This window comes from Halictus rubicundus, chromosome 17 (genome assembly GCF_050948215.1).
Source record: "Halictus rubicundus isolate RS-2024b chromosome 17, iyHalRubi1_principal, whole genome shotgun sequence".
NCBI classification, from domain to species: Eukaryota; Metazoa; Arthropoda; class Insecta; order Hymenoptera; family Halictidae; genus Halictus; species Halictus rubicundus.
In genome coordinates, this window is record NC_135165.1 from 2,103,875 (window position 1) to 2,121,884 (window position 18,010).

The window sequence follows — 18,010 nt, forward strand, 5'->3', positions numbered from 1 at the left end:
CAATGGCGTAAGCAGAGGCCTGGCCTCCCGTATATACGGTGTACAGCATATACAGATGCCCGACGGGAAGCGTTTTGGGCGAATCAGGGGCCATGCCCCCCCAGACAATGATTCTAGCTACGCCAATGATCGTCGGACCGCGATACATTTGTCCTTGGTTGTTCCTTTCTTGTTTCAGCAAGGAAGTACTCGTGGGCCTCGAGTTTCAAGGACTATTTGGAGACCGAGCGAAAATTTCGCTTGTCTCCGTTTTATATACCTTTGCGAGGGACGGAGAGCTGGACCATGGCGCGACCTTCGTTTATGCGATAAGGGACGCGTTTGGACACGGTACCCAAAGGTATAAAGCGATTTATACTAATTCCTTAGAGAAACAGAAATGGACTTCTGGAGTGCGTCTTGTCAATTTGCGGCTCACGATGTTCTAGTTTAAAAGATTGCTTTGCAGAAGAAACTTTACATTGTAACAAAGATAAAGTCTTATCATTTATTCGAATTTAGACATTGTCGGCAGCTAAATTCCCGTATAAAAATATCGATACACGCTGTGAGTTAAATAACGATTTCAGAACGCGTTAAAACTACTTCCACCGGTTTGCGCCAACAGAAACGATTCTTCTTTGATCTGTTCGCGTAACATCGCAGTCTCGTCTTCGCTACTGCTCGAGTGGTTTATTACATTTATCCTCCGATTTCGTTTTCTTCTCTTCTTCGAATTGTCTTCGTACCTCGCGCCCCTTGCGCGCTTTCTCTTCCTACTTTCCAATTCTTGCTCGGCTTTTTCCAGCTCGGACAACTCTTCGACACGAACTGACACCTCTTCCTCGCCCACGCAGAAGGAATCCTGAAAGAAAGAAATTTATTAGGTTTCCTGATCAATGTTCTCGCTCGAAGCTAACATCTCGCTTACGTTTAAATAGGATTCGTGAGTTTGCGACACCGGCTGCGAATATATTTCGACGTCAGCGTCGACGGGCCGCGGCTCCTTGAAGAGGAACCCGTCGTGTCTCTTCACCGGACTCCTAATCGTCTGCAAGTAGTGTGCTCTCATGTCAGTAGTGTCGTGCACGTTCTGCGTGTAGCTGACAAAGTCCTCGAGATCTTGATCAGTCCCGGAACTTCCGTCGGTAGTGTCGGCCATGTCGTTCGGGGAAACTTGTGCCTCGTCATCGATGAATTCGTTCCTCGCTCGCCTCCGTTTGTTCTCGCGCTTCTTGCTCAAAGAGGAAAGTGCCTTCAAACGTTTCGATTTCGCGCTATCGACACTCTCGCTCTCGAAATTCTCTTTCAAATCCTCGAAGAAGTAACTGGTATCGACCTCGACGCTCTTCTTCTTATCCTGGAAAAAGGAACTCTGTGCATCGACTCTGTTCGCAGCTCGACCGTTGAAATCCCTCGCGGAGTCGCGCTTCAGGCTCAAGCTCTGCTTCACGTTCGCCAACTTCCTCGCGATACTGCTACCGGAAGTAGATTTTTTCGCCGATTTTTCAACGGAGATCCAAACGTCGTCCGAATCCCACGCGGTGAAACTACTTGCGCCTCCTTGGGGCTCGGTCTTCTCTTCTTTGAACCAATTCGACGTGGCACCATTCTGCTCCGAGTCGGAAACCTCAAAATCATCGTCCCACACGAAGTCGTCCATTGTAAACTCTGCGCCGACTGGTTTCTTCTCCGTGGCGCTGACTTCTCCAAAATCGGGATCTTTTGTGGCAGTCGGTGTAGTCCGTTCAATAGAACATTTCATTTCCGGCTGACTGTGTTCCGAGAAACTTTCCGCTTCCGGCTCCTCCTGTTTGAAGGAACATTTCATGTCCGGCTCACTCTGTGCAGTGGAACCGTTCATTTCCGGCTCAATTTGTTCAAACGAACCTTTCGTTTCCGGCTCAAAATCTGGAATGTCGGCCAGGTCCGAGACGAACTCGTCCTCGAACATGTCGTCATCGGACTCCGCCACTGTCACTCGAGAGTCTGAGTTCGAATTGATTCGAGCTATCTCGCCGATCGCTTGCGTTATGCTGAGCAAGTTCTTACTCTTCTTCTCCATGTTTGTGTGCGAAGTAAGGTTATTTACAATTGCATTCTCGCTGCTGTTGGATGCTGTGAAGCTACCGAATTCGAATTCTTCCACTTTCAGATTCTTGATGGACGTTTCGACGTCTTCAGTCGTGCGATGGCAGTATTTAGAGGATGTCTCTGCAGCTGCTTCTGCAACCTGAGCGCTTTCAGAAGCGCATTCAGAGTCGGATGTTTCGTTCAATATGTCCTCGAACGAACCTGGTTCCAAATTGTGCGAAATTGTGTTATCCATTGTTACCTTTTCATCATAGTTCGTTCGTCGTGAAAGATCCCCGAACTCTTTAATGAGACTAATATTATTTTTGTTCTCTTTATCTTCTTCCTCGACGTCGAATCCGTCGCTTTCGTTCGATTTGCTACTGTCGTCGAGCAAGTCCTCGAATTTCGATTCGGCGGCAATGCAATCGTCGAAATCGACTTCTTGGATCGTTTCCATGAACACTTGGTCGTCGATATCATTAGTAACGTCATTATTGCTACTGCAAGGACTGGTTTTATGGCCAATATCGTACTCGTCCGAGACAATCTTTTCCTCTTGCTTTCGACGAACGACCTCGTTTAGTGTGACAAAACAATCGAGAATGCTTGGATCGGGTATCGAGAATTGAAAGAAATCTTTGATCGGAGAAAATTTAGGCAGATACGAATCGCTTATGCATATATCATCCGCTTCCTTTATGCTGGTATCCTTCTGCGAATTTCTCACTGCGCATGCTGTAAGGAAATCTATCGCCGCGGAATCGCACGATAAAATCTTCACATCGTTTGGTTTCGTAATCTTGGAAACTTTGTTGTTCCGAATAGGTTCCACGACGGTCGGTACTTTGAAATCTTCGTCCACGACGTCCTCGTATTTTCTGCTTTGGAAAAAATCCATCAAGGATTTTGTTTTACCGCTCTGCGACTCCGTGTTCGATTCTGAAATGTCCATTGTTATATTAAGTGTATACTTAGATCGTTGCATCTACAAGAGTAAGTTCGATTATTTTACCATCTATCGCTGCTGCCTTTTTAGAAACCTTTTTGCTTTTGGTCGATTTCGTATCTAATTTTTTCTTTCCGTTTTTTCCTTTCACGGTTGGACTTCTTGGTTGCACATGGATGTGCATCTTCAGACATTCCGGAATCAACGAGTCGGGAATCATACGCGGATTGTCTTGATAAAGAGATGAGAGAACGTTACCCGTCTTTAATACCTTATTATTCAGGGAATCTCTTCTGGCCATCGTTGACTTCAATGTCTGCGATTTTCATAAATTATTATTTTAGAGACTGTTTTAAAACCAGGCTGATAAGAAATGTTTAAACGTGTACTGTTCAATTACCTCGTGTTCTCTTCCATCCGTAACAAGGATGATGATGTGACCGTCGCGTTTTCGGCCGGTTCTTCCCATTCTTTGTACAAGCCGAGTAGGCGACTGTTGAGATATGTCGAAGCATACTATTAGATCGACTTCTCCGACGTCTAATCCTTCTTCTCCTACATTGCAAGATAATATTGTTAATATTAATACTAGGTTTACAGGTACAGTTTTACAGTACGTGCTGTCGTACCTATACTTGTAGATATAAGAACGTTAACGCGGTTATTTCGAAAATCATCTAACGCTTTTATTTGTTGCTTTTGCTTTTGTCCAGCTTGGCCAACGAACATCTGAGGTCTTATGAATGGCCGGCATTGCAACAGTAAGACGTAAACCTCGCTGACGATGTCCCTATACTACGCAAAACGTAAATTAATAGACGTCTTTGTAATTTCTTTTTAATCTTAAATATTTCCAGTTGCGAACCTCGACAAAAACTATTGCTCTTGTATTATCCTCTCCGTTTTGATTACTCTTGAAATGATGTACGAGCAGTTCTTTCAGTTTTTCAAATTTTGTGTGGCCGAATATGAGATTTTGCGGAATCTGGAAATAAATTTCATATTACTGCTGATAATATTTTGAAAAGCAAACATTTCTTTTATACAGATCAATATCCACGAACTTCCGAATCTGGGGATAGAGTCTTTGCATCCGGAAATTCACCTAGGTATCTTTCAACACTTTCGAGTAACTCTTGCAGGTGTATCTCCTCGTTCATCCAAAATTTATCGGAATGATCTACCAATAAAGAACGCATAAAAATCGTGAAACGTTGAAGCAACTATTTTCATTGAATTTTGCGCGTTTTCTTACTTTGATAAAATTTCAGGAACGCCCGGAGACCGTCCCTGACCATTAGTTCGTATGCGTGATACATAGTCATCAATATATTTAACGTTTTTATGATCTGTCCATAATTTCCGGACCTGTTTGTCTTCTTTTGAAATTCTTTCAGCAAATGAAATATCTACAAGACACAAAATATCATTTCAGCATCATAGATTATAGTTATAAATTATAAATCTATAAATATTTACCCTTCCTTTAGAAATATTGGCTGTATGTCCACGAAGAACATTGCTCTGAATTAAAACTCTGACATGGCGGTCCATAATGGAAATATATTGCTCTTTATACTCGGTTAATTCATTATTGAGGGGCACCAAAATTATATCAACTTTCCTTTGGTTGATATATGGAATAATATCAGGGGAAGTATCATCCCTTAATTCTACATGAGCTATACACAAGTTTTGCAACACCTATAAAGAAACATGTTGAAAATTTGAGTAGCTCATGGAGATTTTTTATAGTAACAAACATTACCTCGTGAACATTGTCAATTTTATTTCCTGGTGTAGCTGAAAGGGCTAGTACCCTGTAGTTTTTATTTTTTTCATTTAATATTCTAATGCACTGTACAGAAAAAAATGATTTAATACTTCTTTAATGATAATCATAAGTGAAAATGTGATTTTCCATTTTCCAGTGTTAATTAAAATAATAAGTGTTAGTACTGTTACATCTTTCATTTAACTGAGGATACCTCGCAATAAGAATGCTTTCCCAAAGCTTTATGAGCTTCATCAATTACTACACATTTTACTAAATCAGCAGGCACAATATTTTTTTCGAGATCATTGTGAAAAACCTGAGGAGTAGCAAATATCACTCTCTGTTTGCACCAGGCTATTTCGCGTTGCTTTTGATTGACTGCTCCTGTAACATCACACATCAGAGAAGTTAAGGAGCGTTTTCAATTTCCATAGCATTTATTCTTTACCTGTAAGTTCAATAGTCTCTGCCGCAGGTATGCCCATTACATTGTGGCAGGCAAAAATTTGTTGGGCGACCAACGGTTTAGTAGGCGCCAAAAATACAACTTTTCCACAAGGATACCATCTCCAAAAATTATACATAATAACTGCAGCGATAAATGTTTTTCCCAATCCTGTTACAAGTCAGTAAGAGAACGTAGTTAATGATTTTTGACAATTATTTTTGCATGTTTTTAATCTTACCAGTTGGTAAACAAACTAAAGTATTGCAGTACAATGAAGCTTTTACTATATTAAATTGATAATCTCTGACAGGATAATTCTCCGGGTATATCCATGTTTTTCCAGCCGACAAGTCGAATCCTTTTGTACCCGGATCAGATGAAATTTGGAGATTTTGTGACAGCTCCATTTCCAAAAGTTTCTCCCCATTGGACTCGTCTTATTTTGAAAATCGTAAATCAGAAGCTTGTCTGCGCATTGAATTAGCTGTAATGAAAAACACAATTATACAAATAAGAGATGCCATCTAGCGACGATTACATACTACTAAGCGGAAGCTGGGATCCGTACAGACGTCTCGTGTAATGGGACTTTTTGTCCTGGGTTCAAGGGGTCCTTAGGGCCCCCGTAACATTTTAGTATCACCCCCGACCTTACCGACAAGGTGCAAAGTTAGCTTTGTTAGTAGGAATCGAGTATCCTGCATACTTTATTCCAACCACAAATTTGGCGGCAAAATTTCATACGGCGCGCATATTCGACTGATGGAAGTAGCTCTTACGGAAAATACAATACCATCATAGAAGTACAATTCTCAATGATTCGTGAGCGTAAACATCTTTACGCATACATGTATCTTAAAATTATGCGCATAAAGATCTTTATGCGTGTCATTCTGTCTGTTAATTGTATAGCTCCAAAAAAATGACACTCCAGTAGTCTGAGCTATGTATTAGCTTGAGCGCGCTATTGCAGATGGCAATACTAGTCCTTTTTTAAAGACTACTTGTTGCGACTAAAAATGTTAAATGGTAATTATTAGACTGCGGATTTTTATGCTTTAGACATCTTTCATTAATCATTCTAAAATGTTGAAGGTAACGTGTGGATAATTTTAAATTCTTTGAATTTTTCTAGTGTTTCAAATTGCACCTACTCACTTTTGCAAGAAATGCATAGAATCCCCAGTCCAGTAATTATGAAGACCACAATCGTCATAGTATCCATTAAGATAATTCAACAAATAATCTGACATAATTAGAGAAATACGTTTAACCGCAATTTGCGTATTCTTTTTCGATTATTTTTCGTTCCAGGATAGTTAAAAGTAAATAATACAATGTATACCGTTGAATATCACGACACGATAGAGAGTCTCTTATTTCCGGGTGATAACACACGGGTCATCGGAGCGGATTAAACGACTAAATGTACGAGTATTGGAAAGAATAGCTTCTGATTAATTAAAAATTAATTTATTGTACTTAATGATATACAGGAAAGTATGCGACTTGTCGGATTGAGTGAGCATATAAAACAGTTGATATACGTACACATAATCATCGTTATGCAACTATTAGACGTACACAGGTGTTTAATAAAAATAAACTAAAAGCACAAATAAATTGGACTAGATCTCTCTAATTAGGACGTATGATTTGTCGATAAATGACTATTTAATGCAGCTTTGTGGGCAAACTTTTTTAAACAGATCAGACACTCGTGTGTTTTCTCATTAATGTGCACCGATAAATGCTTTTTCAATGTTGCTTTATCCTTAAAGATTTTCTGGCATGCGCTACATTCGTACGGTCTTTCACCTGCGTGGACTAATATGTGGCTGTTCAGTGTCGTTTTCTGGGTGAACGCCTTGTGACACACGTAACATTCGTACGGTCTGTCACCCGTGTGGCTTAGCATGTGTTTCCGCAACGAGGACTTCTCCTTGAACGTTTTCTGACAAATGTGGCACGCGTGCCTCTTGTCACCGGTGTGTATTAGCATGTGAGAATTCAGTCTAGTCTTCTCTCTGAACGCCATCTCGCATAGCTCGCAGGCGAACGGTTTCTCGCCGGTGTGTATCAGGGTGTGCCGATTCAGGTCCGATCGGCGTGTGAATATTTTGTCGCACACCTTGCAGTCGTATTGGCCGCCGGTGTGCAGCAACATGTGGCTGTTGAGATCCGATTTTCGCGCGCAGGCTTTATGACAAATGTGACACTCGTGCGGCTTTTCGCCCGTATGCACCAACATATGGGAATTGAGTTTCGCCTTCTCCCGAAAAGTCATTAGGCATTCTTTACATTCGTACGGTCTCTCGCCGGTGTGCACCATCGTGTGCCGAATCAGTTCCGATTTCCGTTTGTATGTTTTCTCGCAGATATTGCACGCATGGGGTTTCTCGCCGCTGTGTGCCAGCATGTGATTGTTCAACGCCGTTTTCTGCGTGAACGACCTATGACACATGGTGCATTTGAACTGTTTACTTCCCCCGTGCAACGTCATATGCGTATGCAATTTCGCCTTTTCGCGGAAAGTCACGAAACATATGTCGCATTTGTACAACCTTTCCTCGGTATGGGTGAGCACGTGCCGGTTCAAGCTGAGCTTCTCCTTGAAAATCGCGTGACACACGTCACACTCGAATATTCTGTCCTCAGCGTTGATCGACTGATCATTCTCAGAATCCGGTCGCTTCATGTACGCTTCCTGTAACGCCTCAGCGTCGTACGGCTTTTCCAGTACGTGCATCTGCATGTGACTGCGCAAACACCATTTGTAAGCGAATCTTTTCTGACAAACATTGCACTCGAGTGGATTCATTCCAACATGGGTCAACATATGGGCGTGCAAACTCGAACTGTCTTGGAAATTCTGCTGGCAAACCTCGCACTGGCTGCCGCTGCAGTGCATTCTCAAATGTGTAACCATCGAATCGTTGTTCAAGAACCACTTCTTGCAGATAGAACATTGGATTTTATAAAACTTGGGTTGCTGTCCGTTCGTGCAAAAACCGGGGTGCTTGTCTGTGTCTTGTGACTGGGTGAAATTTGCATTGGCCAAACACCTTTGTATAGCCCCGTCCTCTTTGTCACAGAGATTGGCATTAGCGATATGAGCTGCCCAATTTGGATGACTGCTAGATTCGCCGTCCAATTCCAATTTTACCTAGAATCAATGCTTTCCATTGAATTTATCGATTCTAGTTGAGAAAGAACAGAGATTGGTCACAGATAACATGTGGACATTTACCATTTCATTAGAAAAGTCAACGTCGTTTTGTTCGATAGGTAAAAATACCTTCTCGAATGTACCGGAGCAGATGTCCTCCATGTAGTCGGGATCAAATCTATCGCCAGGTTCTTCTTTAAGTACAACGCTTACAATGTTTTCGTCCTTAAAGTAAGGTTTTAAGTTAGAGTCCTTGCGATAGCATTGTATTGTATGGTGCTGCTGTTTCATAGAAAACGTTTACCATAACCTGACTGTCTATGTTTAATGCATCCATCGGTTCATCTTTCACTTTAAAATCTTCCATTTGCTACACTTTGTTCTGAAAGTGAAATCGTTTTATTCGATCGCTCGCATCTTGTTCGCGCGAGGAACAAGCTACGCGTGGAATAAAGCGAGGAAATCATATTGCACAAGACTGGTTGCACGGTCAATATCACACGGGTGCCGTGTGTAACCTTAAATCTGATGACGCGCTGCTTGAGAAGCAAAAGAACGGGAACGCATATCAACTTCTCGCATTTACAAAGCGTTCCGTTTCGCGACAATTTACTTTTTCGTTGTTGCGCTCGGTGCTATAGTCGTCAACGAAACAATCTTTCTGTGTTCTATACTTACAACGAGGATCATACATCTCACTCGTTTAGCAAAACCCGCATATCGAGACTTCTTAATTCTGTCCCTTGTTTCTTCCGAAATAATGCGATCACTCGTACATACGTTTCGACTATGCGAGCGTCCGGATATTTTTTTTTCACAAACGAATCAAATTCGTCTTTCCTGTTCGATCGATTTTCTTATGTATCAGAAAACTATACTGGTCTCTCCACTACACATGACAGGCATACGTTACATAAATACCATGCATCTATACACGATTATACACATATACGTGTAGGCGCATACGTAAACTCGGTACTTGACCATACCTTCGTACAATACATTATACACGATGAGTTGAATGATCGCGATCGATAGCGAAACTCTCGTAAGTGCATCTTTTATCTATGCGACAAGAATGCAACATCGGACTTCCGTAAAAATTACAAAATTCGTGTATCTTTCTCGAGAATATTTCACCGTTCTCGATGGAAATATGAAAAATTGTTCGAACAACGATTTGTTTTATCAATCTGGAAAGATGTGCATCCGGATAATCGAGTAACCGGAAATAAGAGCATTTTCTGATGTTTCTGATATCACGATCTGATAATTACATAAAAGAAATTAAAAATTACGATAAGTATCGTTTTTTCCATAACCAACCGCTATTATTAAGGTTGCACAACCGATGAATTTGTGTTTTTATGTCGCTTGTGAATCTTTTTTTTTTATCGGATACATGTTTCGCGGGCTATGGATCTTGATACGGATCTCGAGATAGGATTGTATGTAAATATAGTAATATTTATATTCCCGGTGCGTGGCATAGGGCATTGCAGCTAATTGTACGTTCGACTAAGTATACTCATTTATCTGCAAGAACATGTGTGCATATGCATATGCACACGGGAAATCTTGTTATAATTAGAATAAACGGTGGACCTTCGATCGAAACGAAACACTTGCGAGGATTCTTCTGCTGAGCAACTTCTGGTTTCGTAACGATCAGCTTTCGTTCATTACCTGTTATTGTTTCCTGCACCTATACATATTATATAGATGCACTTCGTTATTAGTTAATAGAGTTATGGAACATTCGAACAGGTTCGATTATAAGTTCAATTGTTTAATCAAATTCTAGTGCTTCTCTTCGGTATCTTATAGATGAAGATATTCGTTTGAAAAACATAGCCTGCTTACGTAGTACTTGCATACGTATTTTACATGTCTAATGTGTAAACAACTCTTCGAAAAGGGGCTTGGTATGTTCGATGAAATAATTAGCGTCTCTTTCTTCCAGACGATCCGCGATTATAGCATCGTGAGCAGGAAAGATCCGTAGCTGAATGATATCTTCATTATCTGGAAAAGATCAACAGCTGACGAATACATTGTGCGAGAGAGAAAGAAAAGAGAAAATGGTGGAAGGAGCGACTTACACTACCGAACGTCATATAACTGATAGGAAACAATTTTCCCGCGGTGATGAATAGCGGCGTCTTCGACCTGGCCATAATGAGAATCAAACATTTCGCTTCGTTCGACTTCAAATTTAACCATCCGCATTCGTAGGTGGCGTCATATATACCTTCGGACTTTGAACGCAACATTCATAATCATCACTGACGAGCCGAATACGCGCGCGTGAGAACGGATGCGAGCCAAACGAAAAACAAACTGCATGCTTACTTACTTCGTTCAACAACGCTTGCCCGGTCACAAAATAAAATAACATTTGAATGAAATTGCTGCAAATACTGAACAGCAAGTAGAATACTCGCGTCAGGGAGAACTCGTCTTTGTCGGAGGATATCTAAAAATTATTTTCTGGAATGCTTTTTATAAGACTTTAACTACCGGAAACCTGCTAATAGGCTAAAGCAGGCGAAGTGTTAACATCCCTGTAATCTATTGTATTTACTTACGGAAAATATGCTCGTTATATACGTGCAAGTAAGCACCGAGAACATTACTACCATTATAAGCATTATCGCCGAAAATGTACTTTCGATCATTTTCACCGTCCTAGATCAAGGGAAAGGGATCATTCTTAAATGAACTTGTCAGGTTGTTCTCCGAAACTAACAACTCCGAAATATACCTGATAAGTCGCACGTGATCGGACACGATCGACGCCAAAGCTTGCCTAAAGTCTCCGAATTTCTTTTCGTTCTCAATTCGAGCTCGAAGATTCTCTACTTGGCCGCACATATGAAGAAATATAGTCCCAAAGAACATGTTAATGCCATTGTAAGCCACCAAGGTTATCAGCAACACGAAAATTTGACCGTAGTATATTATTTCGTAGTAGGGACTTCGAGTGACATCATAGACATAGTAACTTGGGAACGGGAATACGTCGATTCCGTCCGTTGTATGTCGGACATATATGCCAAATTTCGGCAGGATCGCTACGATTAGTGTAGCAAGACCTCCCACCATGAAACCTAATACGGCAACGATTCGAGCAATTTGTGCGTAACGATACATAATGTACTTTTCCTCGTCCGTTTTAGGTTTTTCCCAGTCGTCCGCCATCATGTTCAGAATCTGCAAGATCACTTGGAAACGGAAAGAGAACGAGAGAGACATTCAATGACCTCTCAAGCGAATTTATTAACTAAAAAAGGGATAGAAGCTCGAACAATTTAGTTAGCTTTAAATAAAAATGTTGAATATTAATAGCACTTTTCGAAATAATAAGTATCTTAGCACGGAAACTTCCAGGATGACTCGATAGTTCGTCGAGCACGTAACGACCAATTATACCGCTATTATCGCAATTTTTGAAATTTAAATATCAACTTTGTAATCTACAGTAAGTAGCGAAACTGATTACACACTATTCGAAACAGCATGACTTTTTAAAACGATTACAAGTTCTAACTTCTCAAAAACACTCGAGTCTAATTTTTAAAAAATGTATGCTGCTTCGAATAGCGTGTAATCAGTTTTGCTGCTTACTGTATTTACGTCCATTTTTGTTGCTTTAGGTGTGTATTCGATCGGCGAACTTACCGCTCCGTTTTCCGTGAATGATAAGGATTTTTGGTATCAAGGTGATAACTGTGAGAGAGTATATGGAATCGTCTATGGTCGCTCTTATTTCATTTTGCTTGAACAACAAAAGCACACCAGGAATTACCAAGAAACCACCGAGTATCAGCACGATCGTCATTACGCAGAGATTATCCAGCAATTTTCTTTTGCCGTGAGTCTCTCGAGGCCAGAGGCAAATCAGTCTTAGGCAATTGCGATTAATACCGACAGCCCAGTCGTAATCTGATGGTAAAAATAATAGATAATTGAGTTCTATTCGACTGAGAAATATCGCTAACAGCGCGATGCAAACTCTGCACCTGCTTGGCGGGCGTGCTTCGTCAGTCTGGAAGTAACCATTTTGAAACTGATAATAAAGTTTTCTGTCGCTATCTTTTAGCTTCGAGTTCCGACGAAACCGTGAAGTACAAGTTGCAATTGTACTGTGAGAAGTTCAAGCAAGGGGGTGCAAACAAAATGGGTACGAAACCGTTGAATATTTCATCTCGCGGCATCGTTTCCAGTTGAATTTTTTAAATTTTCGTTGGACCGTATAATTTCCGTTGAGCCGAGCGGTTGCGAATAAAACATAAATGCTGCGAACCGTTTAGCCGATTAAACTTTCGAACAGGAGGAAAAAACGTTTACCCTCCGTGGTACGTGCATATTTAATATCTTCGTAGAACGGTTGGCCGAGGAGATCGAGCGCAACCATACTTTTCACTATTTCGAGCAAGTTAATCGTAGAACTGCTGCCGTAGAATTGCATTTCCTCTACAGTCTCTCTTTGGAAACCACCATTCTTAATCTATCCTTTTCGGATTGTTATTTTGAAGAGAATTGTTAACGTTCTTCGGGTGTAGTGTTGTTATTAGAAAACCTATTACGTAGACTTTCAGGTAAGGGAATTTAATTTGAAAAATCCCTCACGGCGCGGAATTAAAATGAAGCAATGACGAATGTACACGTCGAACGCAGGCGAAATTGCGGCTGTTATAAAAGCCAAAGTCCTTGTAAAGCTAAATGAGAAAGAATTACATTTTTATTCGATAAGAAATTAACAATTCGTTAACGTTAACCGCACCGCAATAGAATTTTGAATGACGTGTATACACGTCAAACACGCTTAACTGGTTAATAGAAGTTAATAAAATATTTATATTTTCTTAGAAACGTGTACTACACTGTGGAACAGTGAAAGTGTTTAATATTCGAGATGGTATACTTTTTTTCATAAATCTTTTATTTACAATGATCGAGTCTTTTATTTAACAATCTAGAAATGTGAAGATTCGGTGCAATTATGGTTTCATTCATAACGCTTCGGAAGAATCTTGGACCGTCGACGTCGTCTGCAAAAACACAGTTCGTTTCATGTGAAAGGATCGTCGGTTTCAGGTTGATAGTAATAGTGGAAATATGTATATAATGGTAATCGTTCGAGTGCAATTTTATACGGTACAGTGATCTTAAATTGGTAGATCTTTCCGTTCCCGAAGCACGATCGATAATTCGCTTTCTCTCGACACAGTTTTCCGTGGGTTGTGTTCATTGTAGTAATCTCATTGCAGGTGCTAGCTCACGCACATTTAAGTAAATTGTCATGAGCCAAATGCCAGGAAAGATTCGTAAGCTCTCCGCGCGGAGCGCCGGTGTGTAAACGGCCTGTCGGAAGGCTAAATGTCGTATTTACCTATTTTACCAACGAGATTTTCATATGTTTCGCCACTATCTTCGACCTGCCGTATTTACGAATCGGTGTGAGATTACGGGAACAGATTGAGAACTGGGAAACATAACCAACGATTGAAAGAAACCACTTTTAAGGCGGTCGCATCACGTACTGGTAGGCGTTCCTGTCATTTTGCTTCCCTCCGTCTGTATTCATTTCTCGAAATTTTCGACAACAATGCGCGGCCCAGCTTCCACCCCGAAACAAACTAATTCTTTTCGATGTTCGCACAGTACGCGTTCCATAGTTTGAAAGTATTCTTCGAGATTCAAACAGTTACGAAACTTGACATATTCGAGCGAACTTCTTTTTGTTTAAAAGACACAATTAACGTGTTGCTTACACGATTGTTAAAATAGCTCAACTGTAGTTAAAATAGCACGCAATTTGGTATATTACTGTATTGCAATGATGTTGTTTACAGCAGGAGGGGCGATGTTCGCCAAAAAGAAAAAGAAACCGCAGATATCCACTCCCACAAATTTTGAGCATCGTGTGCACACCGGGTTTGACAAGCGAGAAGGGAAGTTTATCGGACTACCGTTGCAATGGGCCTCCATCGTTGGGAACAATCAAATTTTGAAGTCCACCAACCGTCCATTACCTTTGGTGGACCCCAGCGAAATAACACCCACAGAGATTCTTGATTTGAAGACTATTGTTCGAGGTCACAATGATCTTAAAGCAAGGATATCATTTACCGATAAAACTACTGAAAATGGACTGCCCAAGACTAGCACGGTCGCTAGATCGAATTCCCTTCGTTCTTCTAGCCCACCGAGACTCAGGAGAGATTACAGGTAATTCTTTTTCAACATAGAACTGCATGTATTTCCAACTGTAATTACACTCCCGTTAATGCTTTCGCAGGCATAACAGTAATCTACCACCTTCTGTGCCAGAAGGTCAAGAAGTACCACCTAATGCTAATCAAATACAAGGCTACACTAATTTTGGGAAGCAACATAATTATGTCGACAAGCTACGTCAAAATTCACCCAGCGTCACGGCTGGATTAAATCCTAATGTACAAAATATGATTCCGAATCTTCAAAATCTCAATCCGAATATGCAGTCATCCCCGAACTTAACTCAGACTGGATTGAATGCTCCGAATCTATCCTTGAACTTCCAGAATTTAAGTCCTATCATAAACCCACAGACTCCTGTGTCGAATCCGAGCACTCCACAATTAGTAGAACCCGATTTCCATAGACTCAACTCTCAAATGACAATGTCTGGTCAATACAATGGAAACATTCCGGTAAGCAATTGTGAACAGAGCTTAATCCTCGAAGCAAAAAATTGCTGTAATTACAAGTTTAATTTTTTGTTTAACAGGTGTCGAGTACCGAGTCATCTGCGAGGGACCAACAGGCAGCTCAAAACGTTATTCTGCATAAGATACAACCTAAGATATCACCAGTAGGATCTATAGCTTCTCAACGGCCGCTAAGCCAATTAAGTTCACATAACATCAACAAATATTCGCAAGCGTACAGTATGCAAGACAACTCGTCGATGCTGCAATCCCAAATGAAGAAGCCGATTGAGGTGTCTCAATCGATGCATAACTTGTCCAAGCCGAACGTGCCGTCCTCCGGAACCAGTTCGACTCCGGATCAAAATCAGAACATGAAAAGCGCCTTATCTTCGGGTAATTTGGCGGTCGGTTCGAGTTCGAGTGCCTCCACTAAACAAACAGCGGCGGAGCAAAGGCTCACGCACGAACAGTTTCGGGCAGCTTTGCAGATGGTGGTAAGCGAACGGAAAATAAGAGCGTAAGATCAACAATGAATTTAAACTGCAGACGCTAAATCAATTTCTAGGTGAGTCGAGGCGATCCAAGAGAGAATCTGGAAAATTTCCTCAAGATCGGCGAAGGTAGTACCGGAACGGTGTGCATAGCGACAGAGAAAAACACGAACCGGCAAGTGGCGGTGAAGAAGATGGACTTGAGGAAGCAGCAGAGGCGAGAATTGCTTTTCAACGAAGTGGTTATAATGAGAGATTATCATCATCCAAATATTGTCGAAATGTACGATAGTTTCTTGGTCGACGACGAATTATGGGTCGTGATGGAGTATCTCGAGGGAGGAGCTCTCACAGATATCGTCACGCATTCGCGTATGGATGAGAGCCAGATAGCTACCGTATGCTCCCAGTGCCTTAAACCACTTGCATATCTGCACTCTCAAGGTGTCATTCATAGGGATATCAAATCCGACTCAATACTGCTTACGGCCGATGGTAGGGTAAAGCTATCTGATTTTGGATTTTGCGCTCAAGTGTCGCAAGAATTACCTAGGCGAAAGTCCCTCGTGGGAACGCCATATTGGATGAGTCCTGAGGTTATTTCTAGGTGCGGTACACTTCTGGAATATACTACTTATTTGTCTTTGCTTTCATTTAGCAGTTACATGTGAATATTCCACGTTTCAGGTTACCATACGGACCTGAGGTTGACATTTGGTCATTAGGTATAATGATCATCGAGATGGTCGACGGAGAGCCACCGTTCTTCAATGAACCTCCCCTACAAGCTATGCGACGTATCAGAGATATGCCGCCACCGAAATTAAAAAATTCTCATAAAGTAAGATTCAAGGCGAATGACGTCAAAGAAAGGAACTCTCGGTGGTTTTATGTTCCGAGTAGGCGTGGTTTCGTTGCTCTCCATTTCGACAGGGCCAGAGCAATGCCCCGTAGCGGAATCTTTTACCATTGCTGATCTAAGAGGACGATTGGTTAACTTGATTTTTGTTTACAGGTTAGCCCACGACTTCAAGGCTTTCTCGAAAGAATGCTCGTCCGTGACCCAGCGCAAAGAGCTACGGCGACGGAATTGTTACAACATCCGTTCCTCAGACAAGCTCAAAGTCCGAGTATCTTGATTCCGTTAATGAGGGGTTCCAGGCATACAAATTGTTGACAAGTTGACGGACAGAAGCACGAGTGTGGTAACTGATTTATTAATACAGATGTCGGTCTGCAAAGTAACCGTATCGACGGCCATGCGTTGAATGTTTTGTTACATACTAAACTGTAGAATAACGCTCTCGCCAGTTTATCGAGCTTCCCCGACATTATTCTACTTTCATCATAAAAGTCTGTCATTTACTGCCGTTGTTTGCTGTTAGGACTAACACGAGGAGAGCGAGATGTGTCCATATCATGAACAGCACTGCTGTACAATAAGCAAGTGTCCAAGAACAATTCGAGTGGCCTTTGTTAGATAAGCTTACATTCCGATGGGGCCTTACCTTAAAAGTGTTATGTTAATAATTTACGGATGTCTGTGTTGCCTGTGATGGGCATTGTCGTCATGAGAAGTATTTTTATATCGAGTTATTTAAAGAAAAAAAAAAAAAAGAAAAGAAATAATATTGTACCACGAAGTGCCTTCGTAATGAGCACCGTTTTCACCTTTCGTTTTAAGCGTGTTACTTAAACTTGATAGCAGTTTTTACTGTTCCTCATTTATCCGTCAGCTCGTTTTAATTAGTCCCACGATAACATCTTTGCAAACGCTGCTATTACGCTTGTACTTAAGGTAACAATCGAATAGTCATATTTAATTCGAAAGCGTACAACGCGAATTTCGAGCACCAAAACATAGATGGGAAGGCAGGTAATGTGTTGCGTCAATGATCCACCTTTTGTTTTTTCTTTTTTAAATTAGTGCTAACGTTTAATTTATTTGACTTTTACCGACGGAAAGTGCTGCAAGCATACGAAAGCTCGTTCGACTTCTAGAGACTGATGCATTTCCGGTAATCAAGTATTGCGATGAAGTGATTGATATTACTGAAAGTATTTTAAATGTAACGGTTTTCTTTTTTTTTCTTTTAACAATTCACTATCTAGAATTATTATTACTGAACGAAAGAGAATGTTAAGTTTGAAAGTATGCTAGACACCGAGTGCCGTTACAGAATTCTAAGCGGAACGTACGAATTGGGTCGTTGAGGTTTGCATTCGATTACAATAAACATCGTACGCGATAATCTAGCGAAAAATTTTCAAGCGAGAAAATCATTCTCTGTAAGAACGTCTTAGACCGAATCGTAATCGTTTAGAATGCCATTTATTTAAATCAGGTAAGACATAAAAATAAGACGGGTGAAAGCCATCGATCAATTAAGCAATTACGGTTATGTAAGCTACAGTTAACAATACAA

General features: G+C 41.0%; 4 protein-coding genes across 16 annotated transcripts; 1 reads left to right on the forward strand and 3 right to left on the reverse strand.

The window, feature by feature from the left end:
- Positions 1-467: 467 nt before the first annotated feature.
- Positions 468-5,944, reverse strand: Fancm (FA complementation group M). Its single transcript, XM_076802956.1, has 13 exons — positions 5,465-5,944; positions 5,227-5,394; positions 4,990-5,162; positions 4,770-4,859; positions 4,481-4,705; positions 4,257-4,410; positions 4,066-4,181; positions 3,867-3,986; positions 3,631-3,796; positions 3,402-3,556; positions 3,068-3,317; positions 911-2,994; positions 468-844 (listed from the first exon to the last, which is right to left on the reverse strand). Exons 1-13 carry the CDS (start codon positions 5,631-5,633, stop codon positions 566-568), a joined length of 4,149 nt encoding a protein of 1,382 aa, XP_076659071.1. The 5' UTR covers positions 5,634-5,944; the 3' UTR covers positions 468-565.
- A 739-nt stretch (positions 5,945-6,683) lies between these two features.
- LOC143362408 (uncharacterized) lies at positions 6,684-10,019 on the reverse strand. Of its 4 annotated transcripts, none has more exons than XM_076802540.1 (4): positions 10,001-10,019; positions 8,700-8,777; positions 8,477-8,620; positions 6,684-8,392 (listed from the first exon to the last, which is right to left on the reverse strand). In XM_076802540.1, the coding sequence occupies exons 2-4, from the start codon at positions 8,760-8,762 to the stop codon at positions 6,869-6,871; spliced, it is 1,731 nt and encodes a 576-aa protein (XP_076658655.1). In that variant the 5' UTR covers positions 8,763-8,777; positions 10,001-10,019; the 3' UTR covers positions 6,684-6,868. The 4 variants fall into 4 exon arrangements, with proteins under 4 accessions (XP_076658655.1, XP_076658654.1, XP_076658651.1 ...); XM_076802539.1 differs by lacking the exon at positions 10,001-10,019 and adding an exon at positions 9,074-9,417; XM_076802536.1 differs by lacking the exon at positions 10,001-10,019 and adding an exon at positions 9,074-9,417 and having other exon boundaries at positions 8,477-8,777.
- Positions 10,020-10,203: 184 nt separating this feature from the next.
- Positions 10,204-12,563, reverse strand: LOC143362410 (odorant receptor 10). Its single transcript, XM_076802542.1, has 7 exons — positions 12,418-12,563; positions 12,077-12,340; positions 11,160-11,619; positions 10,984-11,083; positions 10,752-10,871; positions 10,498-10,653; positions 10,204-10,420 (listed from the first exon to the last, which is right to left on the reverse strand). The coding sequence occupies exons 1-7, from the start codon at positions 12,455-12,457 to the stop codon at positions 10,370-10,372; spliced, it is 1,191 nt and encodes a 396-aa protein (XP_076658657.1). The 5' UTR covers positions 12,458-12,563; the 3' UTR covers positions 10,204-10,369.
- Positions 10,606-17,210, forward strand: Mbt (serine/threonine-protein kinase PAK mbt). Of its 10 annotated transcripts, none has more exons than XM_076802531.1 (7): positions 10,606-10,626; positions 14,257-14,629; positions 14,700-15,093; positions 15,171-15,587; positions 15,659-16,191; positions 16,272-16,425; positions 16,600-17,210. In XM_076802531.1, the coding sequence occupies exons 2-7, from the start codon at positions 14,265-14,267 to the stop codon at positions 16,759-16,761; spliced, it is 2,025 nt and encodes a 674-aa protein (XP_076658646.1). In that variant the 5' UTR covers positions 10,606-10,626; positions 14,257-14,264; the 3' UTR covers positions 16,762-17,210. The 10 variants fall into 10 exon arrangements, with proteins under 10 accessions (XP_076658646.1, XP_076658642.1, XP_076658644.1 ...); XM_076802527.1 differs by lacking the exon at positions 10,606-10,626 and adding an exon at positions 12,142-12,269; XM_076802529.1 differs by lacking the exon at positions 10,606-10,626 and adding an exon at positions 12,158-12,269 and having other exon boundaries at positions 14,254-14,629.
- The last annotated feature ends 800 nt before the right edge of the window (positions 17,211-18,010 follow it).